This window comes from Gambusia affinis, linkage group LG05 (assembly GCF_019740435.1).
Source record: "Gambusia affinis linkage group LG05, SWU_Gaff_1.0, whole genome shotgun sequence".
NCBI classification, from domain to species: domain Eukaryota; kingdom Metazoa; phylum Chordata; class Actinopteri; order Cyprinodontiformes; family Poeciliidae; genus Gambusia; species Gambusia affinis.
In genome coordinates, this window is record NC_057872.1 from 27,550,476 (window position 1) to 27,569,982 (window position 19,507).

At 37.7% G+C, this 19,507-nt stretch overlaps 3 protein-coding genes across 3 annotated transcripts; all 3 read left to right on the top strand.

Moving 5' to 3' along the window:
• The first annotated feature begins 214 nt into the window (after window positions 1-214).
• On the top strand, window positions 215-13,609 carry LOC122831140 (transmembrane protease serine 9-like). Its single transcript, XM_044117093.1, has 16 exons — window positions 215-287; window positions 375-528; window positions 611-870; window positions 1,839-1,975; window positions 2,069-2,216; window positions 7,660-7,810; window positions 7,917-8,167; window positions 8,276-8,412; window positions 8,566-8,667; window positions 8,795-8,829; window positions 12,027-12,199; window positions 12,282-12,432; window positions 12,539-12,789; window positions 12,898-13,034; window positions 13,188-13,289; window positions 13,417-13,609. The coding sequence occupies exons 1-16, from the start codon at window positions 251-253 to the stop codon at window positions 13,462-13,464; spliced, it is 2,274 nt and encodes a 757-aa protein (XP_043973028.1). The 5' UTR covers window positions 215-250; the 3' UTR covers window positions 13,465-13,609.
• Window positions 7,443-8,942, top strand: LOC122830760 (trypsin-1). Its single transcript, XM_044116422.1, has 6 exons — window positions 7,443-7,577; window positions 7,660-7,810; window positions 7,917-8,167; window positions 8,276-8,412; window positions 8,566-8,667; window positions 8,795-8,942. Exons 1-6 carry the CDS (start codon window positions 7,457-7,459, stop codon window positions 8,840-8,842), a joined length of 810 nt encoding a protein of 269 aa, XP_043972357.1. The 5' UTR covers window positions 7,443-7,456; the 3' UTR covers window positions 8,843-8,942.
• A 2,075-nt stretch (window positions 13,610-15,684) lies between the features above and the next one.
• Window positions 15,685-18,382, top strand: mrpl17 (mitochondrial ribosomal protein L17). Its single transcript, XM_044116427.1, has 3 exons — window positions 15,685-16,095; window positions 17,798-17,866; window positions 17,962-18,382. The coding sequence occupies exons 1-3, from the start codon at window positions 15,922-15,924 to the stop codon at window positions 18,220-18,222; spliced, it is 504 nt and encodes a 167-aa protein (XP_043972362.1). The 5' UTR covers window positions 15,685-15,921; the 3' UTR covers window positions 18,223-18,382.
• Window positions 18,383-19,507: the final 1,125 nt, after the last annotated feature.

The window sequence follows — 19,507 nt, forward strand, 5'->3', positions numbered from 1 at the left end:
AGTTCGTATATTGTCAAAGTATATATTGTATGTTGTTTTTATCTTGTTAAGATAATTCCTGGCTATGTTTTCTAAAAAAAGAAAAAAATACAGACCGAGTTGTGGGTAGAGATCGGGGTGGATGTGAATGAGGGTGGAGGTGACAAGATGTCGAGAAGGAGGAGGGATCCAATGGAGGTCACATAAATGCTGAAGGCAGCAGGTCATCCACATTTACTCTGGTTGTAGAAAGTCAGGAGTAAACCACAAAATGAATGTCATTTTTTTCCTGCTCCTGGGAGCTGCAGGTAAAGTCTTTGCAGTATCTAAACATGATTTATGATAAATAAATTTGCAGAAACTTGAAGAAGATGTGCATTTTGCTGATGTCACAGCTGCGGCCGCCCTGGATGACAAGATAGTGGGAGGCTACCAGTGTGAAGCCCATTCTCAGCCTTGGCAGGTGTCCCTCAATATCGGCTATCACTTCTGCGGAGGCTCTCTCATTAATGACCAGTGGATCATCTCTGCTGCCCATTGCTGGCAAAAGTGTGTACTACACCCACAACACACAAATGCCTCAATTTAACTCTTCAGAATGAAAATCATGTGTTGCTTGTCTCCTTTTCAGCCCTTATTCACAGATTGTCATTTTGGGTGAGAATCACATCTGGATGCATGAAGGTACTGAGCAGTTTATGGCTGTTGATGCCATCTACTGGCACGAGAGTTACGATTACCAGACCTTCGATTATGACATCATGCTGATGAAACTGGCACATCCAGTGGCTATCAATGAGTTTGTGAAGCCTGTTGCTCTGCCCAAAGCCTGTCCCACACCCGGAGACATGTGTATGGTATCTGGATGGGGGAACATCTACACTGATCAAGGTGAGATGTGCCTTATTTTGGAAAATAATCTGTTGTTTTTGTTTGGGTTTTTTTCCCTAATCTCAGACGTATTACTGGCTTCAGTCACAGCAGGAGTAGCACATGAATAATGTTAAATTATACTCACTTTTGCATATGTGCAACACCTCTGGGTTGTTGTAGAAAAACAATGATGTCTGTGCTTTTTTCACATGTACTTTATATCAAATATTACTGGTTACAGGAAGACAATAAAATGTATTTGTTTATTTTAAATATATATTTTAAGCAGACTTGATCTTAGTTTTTAGCATTTTCTTACTAAAAAAATATTTGCAAGAATATATCATTTTAAAAATTTCAGTATTGAACATTGAGAATTTTCTATGAAATTATGCAAAAACTTCAGTCATCTTTGAATAATAGTCATGCATATCTTTCTACCTACCTATTTAACTGTTTTCTAAGTAGTACATAATAGTAAAATAAAAAAATGTTTGATATTCTATCAATTATTTTAGAACCTATACTTGAAATATGGTATATTTCATGGGAAAAATGGGAATTTTCCCATGTAGACTAAATATAAACATATTTAGTCTACATGGGAAAATTCCCATTTTTCTTTGCTGAATACACCAGGTGCAGCGCAATGGAGCTCAGTTATTTCTGCCACTTCCATTTTTCACCAAAGAAATTGTGCGTTTAGAATGCATTAGTTTCTTCCACGATTAAATTATAGAGAGGCCATAAAATTTGATTTCAACAGCATTAAATGTCGAACATTTCCTTTCACTTTTTTGACGTTATATTACATTAAATTTAAGCACAATGCATTTAATTAGTGGATATAACACTACAAAATGTGGAGTAACTCAAGGGGTATACATAATTTTGCACTTACCTATCACCGATGCCACTGAGATTTTTCTTTCAATAATAAAAAAAAAAAAATTAAAATGTTTTTTCCATCTTTTCTCAAATTACAGTGTTCAACCCATTTTACCTCCAGTGTGTGGAAGTGCCCATATTGTCCAACAAGGAATGTGAGAACTCCTACCCCGGCATGATCACTGAGCGTATGGTGTGTGCAGGATATCTGGAGGGAGGCAAGGATGCTTGTCAGGTATTTTATGCACAATTGCACAAAAATGGATCGACTGTACAACTCTTCTGAAGGATTTTTTTTCTTGTTCCCACCTCACTCTGTCCTGCTCAGGGTGACTCCGGTGGCCCTCTGGTGTGTAATGGAGAGCTGCAGGGAATAGTGTCTTGGGGTCAGGGCTGCGCTCAACCCAACTACCCGGGTGTCTACACCAAAATTTGTGCTCTCATGCCCTGGATCAACGAGATACTTTCCAGATACAGCTAAGGCTGTGATCTCATTTTATGGAACAACAGGAAAAAAAGGAAATGAGAGGAAATAAACAGAGGCAGACATAATGAGGAGGATGTTGAAGATGGTTCAGAAAAAAATTAGCAGCAGAGCAGAAAACCTGCTATTGGTAGAAGGAATCATCTAAAACCAGTGAGATTCAAACATACATCAGAATAATCAGACAATGGCTGAATTGAACTGACTGTAAACAAAATATGCATATCTCAGTGGTGGTCTTTTGATTAACAATAGTGCTGCTTTTCTTCATTAATCTGATTAATTTTAATCTGTTTTGACAATATCAGAGAGAAACAGTTTTATCTCTACCAACAAGAAGTTAATTATTTCCTTTAAAAAAATACTTGTGTGCGCAAATCTGTATGCATGCATATGATTTTTTAAAATACATATTGGGTATCCGAAGATCACTTTGAATTTATTTATTTTTTTTTCATTTTGGGACATTTTACTGAACAAGACCCACTATATTCTGCTCCTGCAATATCCATAAAGAGAAAAAAATCCATTTGTCATTTTTTCCCACCCTTCTGGCTGTAAGTGGAATCTAAAAGCCTTTCACTTTGAAGCTTTTCTCAACCAAACAAATAAAGATAAGTGCTGCTGTCTGCTCTCTATTTCTGCATGCACCCTCTTTCTAGAATGTTCCAATAAGTGTAAGCTGAAAGTGCATCCTGTCCAGAATTATTATGTATGACTTGCAACATAAAAAGAGTCTTGATTTTACTTTGTCTCAGTTTCCATTATTTTTAATGCAGCTTCACGAATGAGAACAGATGGTATACAACCTAATATATTAATATTTGCACACATTATTTTAACCTTCACTCCTGAGATCTTTTCACTACTGAAATCTTGATCAGAAAAAAGATTTCAGTAGTGAAATCTTTTAAGGAGGTTCATTTGATGTGAACCTCCTAAGCATGTCAGAGACAGTCAAAAATATACAATGATCAATGGATATTCATTCAGTTACAGTCATTAAGAAACACAATCTTTCTAAGAATATGAAAAATATATGATTTAGGAAAGTGCAAAAACAAAACAAGGAAACAAATTCTTTGTGAGGCATTGCAAGCTTAACATTATGTCTATAAACTATCTTTGAATTAGACACTTTCCCAAATCTACTCAGGCATTTAGCAGAATTCTGAGCATATGCTTATCTGCGCTGATATTTTATCTGCTGCTGCCGTTTTCAAAGTTCCTTCACACCACAGTAGTTTACTGTTTTAAATATTTCCATTACATTTTTCTGACTGTATTATTAATACATTTATATAGCCCTCATTAATATGTAATTGTTGTCTTGTTAAAGTGGAAACTATTAAATATATTCTATCAAGTTCAGTATTTGTACTAAAGAGGATATTAATTGCCTTTAATTGGTAAACAAGTTTCTCCAAATGGGCAGTTAAATCTTGTTATATTGAATTGTATATCTGATTATTAGATTAGCTTAGAAAGATTAGATATAATAATTTTAAAAGAAAAACCCCAAATTTTTATATAGTATATTAAAAAATCACTACATCAAATGTTTTGATTAAGGTATTTTGATCTGTTTGAAAGTAAAATATATATTTTTAAATGAGATGTTCTGATATTATTAAAAAAAATTCAATTACTGTACTGGATTTGTGTGAGAAGTACAAATTTACCCTACATTACACTCTTTCCAAAAAGGTATTTATATGTTTATACTTTTTATACTAAAGCCTGTTGTCACAAAGAATTACAAACCTGTCCTGAAAAAGCTATGGGAATAATATTGACCTATTCTCAACTGGAACAATTTCAATTCCACAAAGAAGAAGGGAAATTAAACTGGACATGTATTTGTTGCATTTATATCTCTGCTCAGTGTGCCACATTGAACATATACTGTTAAACTCTGTGGTTCAGGTGAATAAACTGGATCAGTTAGTTGGCCCCAGTACTCTACAGCCATTTGTTAAAGCTACAGACTTAAAAGAGAATAAAATCAGTGAAAGTTCAGATAAAGTTCAACCTTACTTTAATTCAAATATTTTATTTTCTGGTTGAAAAGTACCGTGGTAGTTCTTTTCTGAACATCCAGTACCCTAGGATAAAGCACCCTGCAGTTTACCGTTGCACAGGAGGGCCACCAGAGTCATTCTGGGGACAAAGTGTTTGATTCAGTTTGAAATTCTGATAGAGCTCAACATGGATTACTAGGTGTTTAATATGCTGATTCATAAACTCATTTTAATACCTGGCAAGCGTCCTTGCCTTCATCCAGATATCCCGCACAGAACACGACGCTGTTGAATGATACCAGAGTGTGAGTTTCAAGAGACACTACAGACAGGACTGGGATGTCCACACACTGCAGCTTGGAATCATCAACAGCTAAAGAACAAAACAAATCTGAGGATATGTTGAGAATGCAGATACTTCATTCCCACCCAGGGCTAGCTAATTTACAGTGGATTTGGACCTGAGGCTTCTTGTTTTGGTAGATTTTGTTTCCAATCAGCCATCCTAATCCCAAAACAGAGGAGGCCGAAAGCACACATACATACATACATACATACATACATACATACATACATACATACATACATACATACACACGTATATATATATATATATATATATACAGAGAGAGAGAGAGAGAGAGAGAGAGAGAGTAAATACATATATTTATTTATTTCCCTCTCTAACTCTCTCCTCTATTTATTTATTTAGCTGCATATTACTTTGGTTTGTTCATACTTACCCCTTAATGAGACTGGTGTAGGTACGTTAGGTCTGTCAAGACAGGAGTCTGAATACATTCAGTATTTCTTGCAGTTCTTTTTTTTCAACATAGCAAGCTGTCAGATAGAAATTTGAAAAATGTGTAATGTAAGTTTGAAAAAATATGAGAATGGTGTATGTAATAAGCTTACCAGGGTCTTCTGTGTTCCCCAACCAGACACTTTGCACGTGACACTCACAGGAACACATCTGGTCGGCAGAGCCACTGGCTGCACGTACTCGTTGAAGGTGACGGGCCTGCTCAGCTTCATCAGCATGATGTCATTGTAAAATGTTTGAGGGCTGTATTGAGGATGAGGGACGACAACAGAGCTGCTGATAAACTACTCGGTTCCTTCATGGACCTCAGTGCTGTGCTCTCCAAGGCGCAGTTCAATGCCACTCCTAATAATTTTAATGAAGCAATGTGGTGTAAAAACACACAAAATGTGCCATTAAGGGCAAATATAAGTCAAATAAACTTTTCATTTTAGAAGAACAGGACAACAGTCCACTTACACAAAATTGCAGTGAACTGAAGACACAGTCCAGTTTTCATTGACCAGAGAGCCACTGGAGAAGTGGTAACCATAGTGCAGAGAAACCTGATGTGGTTGACACTTATACTCCCCAATGATCTTGTCATCATTGAAGGTAACTGGAATAAAACAAGCAACTAGTAAAGTTTTTCGTCTTTACTAGCTGTCAAGTAGTTACTAAATCTCATCTACTAAATTAGGAGTAAATATATATTGTATAAGGTTTGTCGGTATCACAGAAGACACCCACAAGCAGCTCCAATGAGGAGAAAGAGGAGCAGTGACTTCATGGTTCCTTCGTGTTCTCATTGGGGAGAGGATTTCACTTGAAAATATGATTTGTATTACTAGGGAGAGCTGCCTCAGCTGTCCAAGCATGCTCTTTAAACACATATAGTATATATGGGCGACTCATTTCAAATATTATCTAAGAAGAGGTGTGTAAGTAAATTTGGAAAATTGCATGGAAAAGTCAATCAATCAGTCCCACTATTTACTAAGCACAAATGTATGTTAACAAAAACTGATCGTTTTAATCTCTGTTTGGAGGTTAAAAACAGTTTGGAGTGCAAAAAATGAAAACTGATTACTACCATCAAAAAAAAGATAAAATCACTGACTATACACAGTTATAGTTGCATTTCTATTCCTAAAGAGGAATAGGTAAACAGAAAATAATATTAATTTATATGCGAAATCCTAAATAAGATGAATACGTAAAATCAATATTGCTTTTTTTTTGTTAGTTTTACATTGCTAGAGTGTTAATGCTTTACCAACTCCATTTTTAGACGTCTCACAGCTGTGCGTTTCCCAGCTGCAAATTCTGTCATGGAGGTTTTGACATCCTTGTAAAGTTTATTTTTCTTTCCAAATGGTATTTGGAACAGTAAGAAATAGAAAATAAGAAAGTGTTTCACATTTTTAAAAATAGAGTAAATAGTAATACCCCATGTCAAAAAATATTTAGGTACAAAGATCACATTGAAATGGAGAAATGCAGTTATTACTACTCTCAGATCCTCAGTTAATTTCATATTCACCATCTTTCTCTCCTCAAAATGTTTCTGTTTGTAAGTTTTATTAAAAGAATGACAGGTTTTTTTCTGCATATTGTTTGTGGAGTCTGTAGATATTCCCGTCAAGTAGAGCAGATGGAGTTTTCACATTAGCCCTTCACTTCCAAGGCAGTAGATCCAGTCTCTGTCAGTATTATAAGGATTTTTGGCACAATATTGTTTTTGTTTTCTTTTCTTTATTTTTCAAGTAATTGATAAGAAAGACATTACTGTGGGAAAATGTGTGCATTTGCTCAAATCTGTCAAACATTTGTAGATTTTCTACATTAGTTTTTTAATACTTTACTTCATTACACTTTGACTGATATTACTGATGTTAATCAATTAACTAGATGGCCTGTTTCTAGCCCGACAGTGTAGAATGATGAAAATAAAATGTCAAAATATCAGCACTGAATATTGAGTAAGTGTGATATGTTAAAGCTATAATAAAAGTTAATGTAAATGAATCCTTATGATGTATATTTTTACTTAAAAACAATAAATTATACAATAATTATTTGTAAAGATGTATTATTTGGTCAAAATTGATGCAAAGAAGTAACAGATTTTGCGACAATGAGAGTGTTATTCTACATGAGTTGTACTTTTCCAAAGATTTCCCAATAAATGTGTCTCCAACACAGTTTCATGGTTAAAGTGAATCTGTGTTAATCTCCTTTAATATAATTTAAACCTCTCCTTTTTTTCTTGATTATTTTTAAATCCTGTATCTCCATCTTCAGCTGTATATAGGAAGGCTCTTTACAAAAAATGTTTGTTTTTCCAACATTCACAGTAGGTTTGTTCTAGAAGCTGGTTGGTCACAGATAACAGCAGTAGGTTTCCTCATGGGAAAAGCTCAATCCACCTTCCTATATAAACCAGGACTCCAGACAAAGTTCTCTCATCAACAAGATCACTCAGCAACCATGAGGTCTCTGGTGTTTGTTCTGCTCATTGGAGCTGCTTGTAAGTTTGCCTCGATAAAGCTACTGAATTGAGTTTTAAAATGTTTAGTTTAACACTGGATTTCATTTGTTTGTGTCTTTAGTTGCCTTGGAGGACGACAAGATCGTCGGAGGGTATGAGTGCACACCCTACTCTCAGCCTCATCAGGTGTCTCTGAACTCTGGCTACCACTTCTGCGGTGGCTCCCTGGTCAACGAGAACTGGATTGTGTCTGCTGCTCACTGCTACAAGTCGTAAGTGCTCAACATCCCTCTGGTCTCATGACAGAAGGTCAGATTTACTTAGATTAGCCATCTTGTGTGTGTTTGTTCTCACACTCTCTTGTTAAACTCTTTGCAGCCGTGTTGAAGTGCGTCTGGGAGAGCACCACATCGGCATCACTGAGGGAACTGAGCAGTTCATCAGCTCCGCTGCTGTCATCCGTCACCCCGGTTACAATAGCTACACCATCGACAATGACATCATGCTGATCAAGCTCAGCAGGCCCGCCACCCTCAACCAGTACGTGCAGCCTGTGTCTCTGCCCAGTGGCTGTGCTCCTGCTGGTACCATGTGCAAAGTCTCTGGCTGGGGCAACACCATGAGCTCCAGTGAGTAACATCTAAATGCTGATTCTCAGACTTAAAGAGTGCTTTAACATCTGATTTCCTCCGGCTTATAATAGAGACTAATATGATGTTTTGCTTTACACAACTCAGCTGCTGACAGGAACAAGCTGCAGTGTCTGGACATCCCCATCCTGTCTGACAGGGATTGTGATAACTCCTACCCTGGAATGATCACCGACGCCATGTTCTGTGCCGGATACCTGGAGGGAGGCAAGGACTCCTGCCAGGTAAGGAGCAATTTAGATCCATATTCAAGGATTTGAACAGGACACTTCAGCTGCTGTTCCATCAATGTTGGAAATATCTTTTCAGTAATTTAACTTATACATTTTAAGTTTCAATTCATACGTTTCAATAATTTTCATCTGCTTTGTTGTCAGGGTGATTCTGGTGGCCCTGTTGTGTGCAACGGTCAGCTGCAGGGAGTTGTTTCCTGGGGCTATGGATGTGCTGAGAGAGACCACCCTGGTGTCTACGCCAAGGTAAAACGAAATTTTATTGTATTTGAAATTATACAGAAACATACTAGAAAAAGTTACAATTCATTTGGTTTATTTTTTAAAATACAACCTCCTTTTCCTAATCTGTCTTACTGTCCTTTTTTCACAGGTCTGCCTTTTCAGTGATTGGCTGCAGAGCACCATGTCCAGCTATTAAACTGGATCCTTCTACAGCCCTCTAATGCTGCTGTTTGTCTACCATCATCCTCAGCACCATGCAGATACTTTGACACTAATAAATAATTCATAGTACCTAATATCTTTTGGCTTTGTGTCTTCTTGTGCCTTTCTTTTCCTACATGTTGTTGTTCCCAAATTTTATGCACAGCTTTGAGATACTCTTAACACAACAGATGTCATAATACTGAAAACTTTCCACTGGTTCTGCAAGAAACACCTCTATGATTCCGCAGCAAAAAGTCATCTTAAAAATCTGTACATTTCTTATTATTGCCATGGGAGAACAAAACTTACTGTATATTAACTTTATAGCATGGTAACCAGAAAAAACAGTCATAGCTGTATTGAGCCATGGGATCAGGGTAATAGCACTAGCTGATAGACTGATTTGTTCAGTGTTTATGTAATATTTGTTTTAGTTATGACTCTTAGAGTTTCCAAAAGGAGAGTGGGAAGTGGATGTTTTAATTATCACATTTCTCTACTATGCAGACACCTTGCCTGTAAGATGTGGCCTCTATATTTTTTTATTTTTGATAAAGCTTATTTTTAAAGACTTAGGATTGTCTGAGCTTTCTCTGTTCTTATAAGCTTTGGTTGTTGGAGGATATACTGACAGCCATTTCTTTCTATGCTTTTTTCTCCTACCAATATCCACTTATGTCTTGTTTGCCATCTGCAAACCTTTCTGGATTTACCTTTGAGTTTTCTCTGAGTTTCATTCTATTTGGTCCAGTATTTTTGTTTAACCTATGACGATGGACATCAGTAGAGCTATTGCTATCAGTAGCTTTATTTTTTCTTTTTATAGATAATAAACTTGACTGTGCCTTTCTGTGTTTAACCCAGTGTCCTTCCGAGGCAGAAAAATTGAAAGAGCTATTACCGTCACTAACTAGATGTACTCTGTTTTAAGGGCAATGGATTTTATTACTGCCTTAGAGTTCATATATTTAACTGAATTCCACACTTAAATGAAGTCACTAACAGATGTATTGACTCCTTACTTCTTTATCACAGAAAGCCGTTCTGGGCCAGAGCTTCTGTTTTGTTTTTGTTTTTTTTATGTATGGCAAAATGGTTAAATGGCTTGTACTTGTTTATCACTTTATTAAGTCTAGAGGATCCCAAAGCACTTCACACTACAGTCAGCCATTCACCCATTTACACAGTGAAAGTGGCAACCCACTGAATGGTAGCCACAGCTGCTCTGTGGCAATCTGACAGAGGAGAGGCTGCTATGCGCCTGCACCACCGGGCCCTTTGACAACCGTCTACTTTGTCTGCTAAAACCCCCAGTAGTTAGTGGCAGGTAGCTGCTCACAACGAGCCAAGTTTTGTTAGTGGTTTCTTCCATAATAAGGGAGGTTTTCTTACTACTGTCACCACATGCAAGTTAAGGAGGAGGATAATTACAAATTTGGTGATTCATTTCCATCCCTTCAGATGTAAATCCTTTTTACCACTTGGGATATAAAACCATTGAATTAATTCTAAAAATCTGAAACTTTTATGCATTTCCTATTTATTGTTTCAAAATAATGTCTCCCAGATTGAATAATTTTTCTCACATAAACTGCAGCTTTCACTGGTGCTGTTGTTTAAAGTTGTGAACAACAGTTTTACCCAAAGAATAAGTTTGTACTCAAAGAGAATATAAAGTAAAAATACAAAGCATTGAGTTCAGTGTCTTATATTACCTTACCTCACTTACTGTAGACTTCAAGTTGCTGTGAAATTAGTGTACCATACTTTCAGGTAGTGCATGTTCAGGCAGTGTCACAAAGGTCTACTTGGTGAACTATTGGAACTATTTGACTATCTTAGACACAAATATGGTGTAAAGACTTTTTATGTAGACGCCACTGACACTAAAAGGAACTGGGATCCATCCATTCATTTTCTGTACACCCTTATCCCTAGTGGGGTTGGGAGGTGCTGGTGTCTATAGCCACCCTGGACAGGTCGCTGGTCTGTCGCAGGGCAACACAGAGACAGACAGGACAAACAACCACACACACACACACACACACACACGCACACACACCCACACACACGCACGCACACACACACGCACACACACACACTCACACCTAGGGAGACTTTAGAAAGACCAATTAACCTGACAGTTATGTTTTTGGACTGTGAGGAAGCCGAAGTACCCAGAGAGAACCCACGCATGCACAGGGAGAACATGCAAACTTCATGCAGAAAGACCAGGGCCGGAAATTGAACCCAGGACCTTCTTGCTGCAAGGCAACAGTGCTACCAACTGCACCACTGTGCAGCCCTAACTGGGATCCACTCAGTTTTCATCATCACTATTTCAATAGAGCAGAAAAAAACTCTTGCAAATGTGTTAATCATTGGACAATGGTGTCCAACCAATGTGTCATTGGTTAGATACATTTTCCTTACTCTTTTGCAAACCAGTTAACACAGATCTCATTCCAGCAGTCCAAACTTTATGGTTTTAAATGTGGTAACCAAACAGAAATAATTTGTTACTAACTATTAGACTCTACCTAGATCAGTATAAAACCACTGAAGCATCCTCCCTCCAGAACTTAACATCATCTTCCTTTTTCAGCAATATCCATCCTCCTGTCTCAATGGACCCAATTGTTCCAATTCTTGCCAGTCAGAGGGGGAAAAGTTATATAATAGTTAGTATCAGCTGCCTGATATGAATGTCTCCTTTCAGAACATTTTGCTGGACCTTTAATAATATTTAACCCGATCTGATTGACACAGATGGTAAATTCACATGATACCATTAATGCTCAAGGCAATGCTGTCAATCATTATCAGTAGTGTTACCGGAATTAAGCTGGCATAAGAGAGAGTTAAATAAAAAAAAGTACTTGTTCATCATATAATAATATTGTAAAATTAGATCCGAAACATATATTTTTTATTAACATTTAATTAAATATACAACTGGTTTCCAGGTTGATTTTTTATGACAGACAGAAGTTTGCGGAAAGAAAAAACTCCTAAATGGTCAAACATCTTATAAAAACAAAAGAATATAAATCTGTGGAATGTTTTAAAGAATCTTCTCCTTTTTTTCTTGATTATTTTTAAATCATGTATCTCCATCTTCAGCTGTATATCTGAAGGCTCTTTACAAAAAATGTTTGTTTTTCCAACATTCACAGTAGGTTTGTTCTAGAAGCTGGTTGGTCACAGATAACAGCAGTAGGTTTCCTCATGGGAAAAGCTCAATCCACCTTCCTATATAAACCAGGACTCCAGACAAAGTTCTCTCATCAACAAGATCACTCAGCAACCATGAGGTCTCTGGTGTTTGTTCTGCTCATTGGAGCTGCTTGTAAGTTTGCTTTGATAAAGCTACTGAATTGAGTTTTAAGATGTTTAGTTTAACACTGGATTTCATTTGTTTGTGTCTTTAGTTGCCTTGGAGGACGACAAGATTGTCGGAGGGTATGAGTGCACACCCTACTCTCAGCCTCATCAGGTGTCTCTGAACTCCGGCTACCACTTCTGCGGTGGCTCCCTGGTCAACGAGAACTGGATTGTGTCTGCTGCTCACTGCTACAAGTCGTAAGTGCTCGACATCCCTCTGGTCTCATGACAGAAGGTCAGATTTACTTAGATTAGCCATCTTGTGTGTGTTTGTTCTCACACTCTCTTGTTAAACTCTTTGCAGCCGTGTTGAAGTGCGTCTGGGAGAGCACCACATCGGCATCACTGAGGGAACTGAGCAGTTCATCAGCTCCGCTGCTGTCATCCGTCACCCCGGTTACAATAGCTACACCATCGACAATGACATCATGCTGATCAAGCTCAGCAGGCCCGCCACCCTCAACCAGTACGTGCAGCCTGTGTCTCTGCCCAGTGGCTGTGCTCCTGCTGGTACCATGTGCAAAGTCTCTGGCTGGGGCAACACCATGAGCTCCAGTGAGTAACATCTAAATGCTGATTCTCAGACTTAAAGAGTGCTTTAACATCTGATTTCCTCCGGCTTATAATAGAGACTTATATGATATTTTGTTTTACACAACGCAGCTGCTGACAGGAACAAGCTGCAGTGTCTGGACATCCCCATCCTGTCTGACAGGGATTGTGATAACTCCTACCCTGGAATGATCACCGACGCCATGTTCTGTGCCGGATACCTGGAGGGAGGCAAGGACTCCTGCCAGGTAAGGAGCAATTTAGATCCATATTCAAGGATTTGAACAGGACACTTCAGCTGCTGTTCCATCAATGTTGGAAATATCTTTTCAGTAATTTAACTTATACATTTTAAGTCTCAATTCATACGTTTCAATAATTTTCATCTGCTTTGTTGTCAGGGTGATTCTGGTGGCCCTGTTGTGTGCAACGGTCAGCTGCAGGGAGTTGTTTCCTGGGGCTATGGATGTGCTGAGAGAGACCACCCTGGTGTCTACGCCAAGGTAAAACAAAATTTTCTTGTATTTGAAATTAGACAGAAACATACCAGGAAAAGTTACAATACATTTGGTTTATTTTTTAAAATACAACCTCCTTTTCCTAATCTGTCTTACTGTCCTTTTTTCACAGGTCTGCCTCTTCAGTGATTGGCTGCAGAGCACCATGTCCAGCTATTAAACTGGATCCTTCTACAGCCATCTGAGGCTGCTTCATTTCTTCTAATATGCTATCGATGAGGAGATTTCGCAACATTTTTCATCATCAAGGAGTCAGTTTCTTGCCAAATAATACAAAAATGAACAATAAAATCTCTTTGATTTTATTTATGTTTTGTTTTACTTTTAGAAAGACTTCAGGTCTTTGCATACTCTTATGGCTTCAAGAACAAAGATCTCACTGCATAACTGACAAGAACTAAAGTCTAAAATGTGCATAGGACATTTTTACGAGTTGTTCCAATTGCAGCGCACCCACTTTATATTTCAAGAACAATGTTCTGCTCAAATTATATATGTAGAATAAGCTCCAAAACCTCCAGGGCTGTGGAAATATAAGGATGTCATTTTTTTCATTCAGCCCTATAAAAGAGCTAGATATCAACAACTGTCATCTTCTGGTGGTTTGTGAGCTTAAACTCATGGTTTGTCATTTAATTTTAAAATGTGACAAGTTATGTATTATAAATAAAATTTCACATACCATTTCATTTTCCGAGATGACACGCTCATTTCATATTTCTTGATGTACTACACTTGGACAATCCAATAAATACTGAGTTTTGCCTGGTCCAGTGGGAGAAAAGCACAAGTTTTTTGGGTATCATTACATGCATTTTATTTGGAGAAGAAATGGCACAGTGCATCACCCTAAACACACCACATCAACAATCAATCAATCAATAACATTTTATTTGTATTGCACATTTCAGCAGCAAGGCATTTCAAAGTGCGCTACATCATATCAGACACAAAAACACTATTCAACATAGAATCAACAATCAAAACACATTAAGTCAAGTTCTGTCATTAATTTGTAATTGATTACGTTTCAAATACAACTCTAAACAAATGGGTTTTTAGTTGAGATTTAAAGGAAGTCAGTGTTTCAGCTGTTTTACAGTTTTCTGGAAGTTTGTTCCAGATTTGAACAGCAGATTTTGGAAGAGGGACCATTGTGTGGGGGCTGTTTTTCATGTTATAGCACTAGCACATTCCAAATAATTAAAGACTGAGTAAATGAAAAGACGCATCAAGGCTTTTTGATGAGGATCTGAGGATGTGCTAATTAGAGCTTTTAGCAAAAGTACTACACCACTACAACACTTACTTTTAGAGGACAATGTAAAACTTCTAGAATAGATAAATGTATGTTTGTTTGCTTTTTTGTTATCCTTGGAGTCGATGGAGGGGAGGAGGTAGGATTGCTACAGGCACCTGATGTGAATTCCATTTCCACAGTATTATTAGAAATATATCAACTGAGAAAAATGTTGATGTTATGCTTCCCTGCTGAATGTTGAATGACGCAAGAAGTACTGTCAGGGCTTAGAGTCTGCCTTTGAAATTTAAATACACCATTTATTTGAAATTTGTCCCAATCACTTACATAGGATGCCTTTGTTCTCCAGAACCTTTACCTGGGGAATAAGCAGTTGTGTAAAGCAGAGCAGCAGGGAGCTGTTTCTTCGGAGTTCAGGATGCATGGAGAAAATTCACCCCAGTGTTCATGCTGAGAAAGAAAATAAGCAAATGGGTTTTTTTTTGTTGTTTTTTTTTGTTTTTATTTGCTTTCATCAAGCATGGATGAGTGGTAAATTCTTACTATGCTGCTATTAATACTTTACTAAATAATACTGTAATTTAGTTACACAATGTATTCAGTAAATGTAGGAAAATAATATATCCATCCATTTTCTTACACCCTTGTCCCTATAAGGGTAAGAGGGGTGCTATCTCCAGCTAACAATAACAGGGGGGTAGCCGACACCCTGGACAGGTCGCCAGTCTGTCGCAGGGTAACACAGTGACAGAAAGGACAAACAACCACTCACACACCCACACATAGGGGGAATTTGGAGAGACCAATTTACCTGACAGTTATGTTTTGGACTGTGGGAGGAAGCCAGAGTACCCGGAGAGAACCCACCATGCACAGGGAGAACATGCAAACTCCGTGCAGAAGAACCCAAGACCTTCTTGCTGCAAGGCAACAGTGCTTAGAAAAATAATTAACTATCCACACATATAAGTGGATATGCATTCTATTTCTAATTTTCATTAATTCATTCATTCATTCATTCATTCATTCATTCATTCATTCATTCGTTCATTCATTCATTTGAAAAATAAACGTCGGTTACATGTTTATTACGTATGGTTCAGCGGAACTGTGGTTTTCTAGTTTCGTAGCAGGTCGGACACTCTCGCCGCGACGCACAAACAATGTCAAAGACAGTAAAGTTACCGTAGAACAAACTGAGATATTTTTTCATCTTAATATCCCCTCCTTTTTCGTAAAAGACAGACTGACGCAGCACTTCGCTCGCTCTATTAGGTGCGTTGTTTATTGTTATTTTTTATAGATCAGTTTTGCTTAACGTGGAGGCTCGTAGTGTGGTGGAACCCACTCGACGCGATGCGCCTCACGCTGCAGATGCTAATCTCCCACGGCCGGGTGGCCAGGAGGATCGGCTTGGGCCCGGAGTCCCGAATCAACATGCTCCGGAACATCCTGACTGGACTGGTCCGGCATGAGAGGATAGAAACTACGAAGGTCAGAGCCGATGAAGTCCGCTTCTACGCCGAGAAGGTGAGGAAGGCTGGCAGGACGAGGCCCGGTTCTCCTGATCAGACAGAAACAATGGCTCATTGCAACTCTGACCTGTTTCTCTGGAGCTCACAAGCAAAGTGGGTTAAAATCGTTATCTCTTACAAGCTTGAATGTTCCCAAATTCCACATTTTAAAATATACGGTTGTTTCAAAAGACGGAAAATTGTTCGTTAGTTTTCATGTACTCCTTTATTTATTTATTTTTTTGTTCACTGCACAATTGAAGACATACGTTAGACTCTACTCCTTTTCATACTGACAATAAATTAGACTAAAAGTTTCATTTTCTTGTTAATTTCAATCCGCTTAATGGTATTTTTGAAATAATTACATTTCAGTACTTTGTGGAAGGGAAGAATAGCCAAAAATGTCTGTTTAAGTCGTACTGTTTAAAAAGCTATTATACCAAATTCTAGCATTTAACAAATAGTCATAGTTTCATGAAATTCTAACTGATATAAGATGGGAAGCGTTTATTTGATTTGATGTGAGACAGCCAGGACCAAAAGTCACATATAATTTTATATCAATGATGTAAACTGCTGGTTTCATCAGTGTAGGGTAACATTGTCTTATTTTGTCAGATTGTTCTGCTAAATGTTGTTATTTAGATAGTTTAGAAGACACAACATATAGTATAAATATTTAAAGAGCTTAAATCAGTCTGCAGGTCCTTTTTCAAGATTTCTGCTTGGTGTGTTTTATGCACAGCACTTTGATTACAGTTTGACACAAATTGCTAACAGATGCAAACGCCAGTGATGGTGTGACGCTGATCTCGTCAATGATCTCTGGAAGACTTCTGCCTGCTGAAGGTGGTTTCTGTTTCTGCTAGACTTAGTGAAATCTCTCCCAACATATCTCACCACTGAGCTTAAAGCAGACCCAGAAGGTGGAGCTCCTGCATAGGCCTAAACTCCAAACTCCTTTTTTTGCCCTGAGGATATTTGAACATGTATCCTCTTTGCTGCTGCTGATGTTGCTAATGTCTTTCTCCACAGATTTCTCTCTATAATCCACATGTCATCAATAAATAGATCACACAGCTCTGAATCCGACAACTCGCAGCTATTTTCATTCCTTAGACGAAACATGTGTTCAGCTGAACGAAAGGTTAAGGCTTCCCTGTGTTTGATTTTCAGTAAAATAAAATTTATATAATATATGCTATGTTGTCTGCTGAGAAAACAATATCTCTTTAGAAAATACAGCAACATTGTACATATTAAAGTGTCTAAAAATACAATGCTTTGTTTCGTTTTTCACACATCTATTCAAATAATGCACTGACTGTTCAGCAGCTACAGATGAATTGATTTTCTTCAAAGATCCCAATAGATAGCGACACCAATAAATAGACAAGTTACTCATTTATATTTTAAATTTAAATTAAACCAGGAAAGTTAAATATCTACACTTATTAAAATATGTCAGTTATGTATTGAGAAGTCAAATTGTAAAATTTGGCCCTCACCTGTAGCTCAGCTAAGCCTGGTCTGTCCTGGGTTTTCTCCTTTTGTAAAGCTTTCTAGTAATCCTGCAGATTCTCCTGAAGTCTGGTTGAACCTTATGTAGAAACTCTGTTACCTGTTTGTAAATGTAATCATGCAGCACAATCTGAATTCTCTTTCAGAGAATGAAGTCTTTCTGACTGTGCATATATTTTGTTTCATCTTCCCAGCTGATCGACTATGCCAAGAAAGGAGACACAGATGAAAAGGCGATGAAAATGGCCAGTTTTTGGCTCACGGTGCGTGTTTGCAGCTCTCTTCATCCTTGTGAAGGTAAAAGCTGCGTAATGGAGAGTAGTTTATTTGAAGTTTACCTCCTGCTCCCTTTCTCCAGGAAAAGGATCTCGTCCCAAAGCTCTTTAAAGTCCTCGCTCCACGTTTTGAAAACCATTCAACTGGCTACACGCGGATGGCCCGGATCCCCAACAGAGAGAACCTGGACAGAGCCCAGATGGCTGTGTTGGAGTACAAAGGCAACCCGTTTCCACCTCTTTATCCTGTGAAGAAGGAGAATGAACTGACTCTCATCAACCAGCTCCTCAAAGGCTACAGAGAGGAGAGGGAGAGGGCAAGAGCGTTGGCTGCTGAAACCTAAATACTCCCATGTTTTTGTTTTTTCGTGTTGCAAAAAGAGCCTTAATACAAGTCTTCACATGACCAGTTTTAAAGCTCCAATGTGATCTGAAAACAAGAACTGATCTGTAAAATAATAAATCTGATTGTGTGATAATAAAAGTTTTATTTTCAAAACTAAAGTTCCAGGTTTGCCTTATGTCTTCAGGGTTTGAGTTTAAATTAATGCAGGTTCTGGCCATGGATCTTCTAAAGAAGATAAAAACTGCTGCTGCATAGGCATCTGTTAAAAAAAAAAAAAAAATCAATGAAACCGCCTGCTGTAAATTGTTGCATGAAAAGGTTATTGATTTCTAATATAATGTGTCTGAACCTCTTTAAAACACAATTATGCACAAAATAGTCTGATGAGCTTTGAACAGTTGAATAGGATTCTGCTAATGAGTTGTAAAACAGGGAATGTGTGCTGTGAACAACAAATTCCGCTCCCTTCATAAAGGTTGAACATGAGTGAAACCACAAAACCATCACGCAAAATTCAAAGATGCAATGAGTAAAATAAAGTTACGAAAATAGCTGAGTGATGCAATAAATGTTCTTTCAGTCTTAAAAGCTTGAAGTTTATGCATTAAGACACGTCTGGCCTTTTCTTACTTGTTTCACATGACATTTGTTTAGTCGCTCCTGAAATCTTAATTCCTGCTGTAAGTGAACATCAAAAATAACTTTGTATCAGTGAATCTGCAGTAGTGTTCGGTTCCTAAAGGCTCATGTTGTGCATGATATTTTTTAGTTGTATTTCAGATCTGCAGGTCTTAATTAGCTCGGTTAAGGTCAGCGTGCCTGACAAAAAGATTTAGCACAAATCCAATCTATGGAAGAGTTAAAAATGAACACAAAGGACCATATCAGGTCAATATCAAAAAGAACATTTTGATGGTCCACAAGACCTTTCAGAAAATATTCTTTTCACTGATGCGCATCACGTTATCTGACATAAAACCAAAAGCATTTCAGCAAAGGATCAACGAGCTACACAAACATGGTGGTTGAAGTGTGTTGGTTTGTGAAGAATAGAATGAAGTTCACCTCTGAATAAAAGAAAAATAAGGAGTTTTGAGTGGTTGTGATTTTGGGGCATGGCCTTAATCAGGTCTGTCATGCTTGAAAAGACTCCAGTGTGGCTGATTTAAATAATTCTGCAGATCATAAACAGCCCCAGAGCCACAATTTGAACATCCCTAATTTAAATGTTTTCATTTGGTACTTCATTAGCTGTAAACTAAAATCCTTGACAATTAGAATAA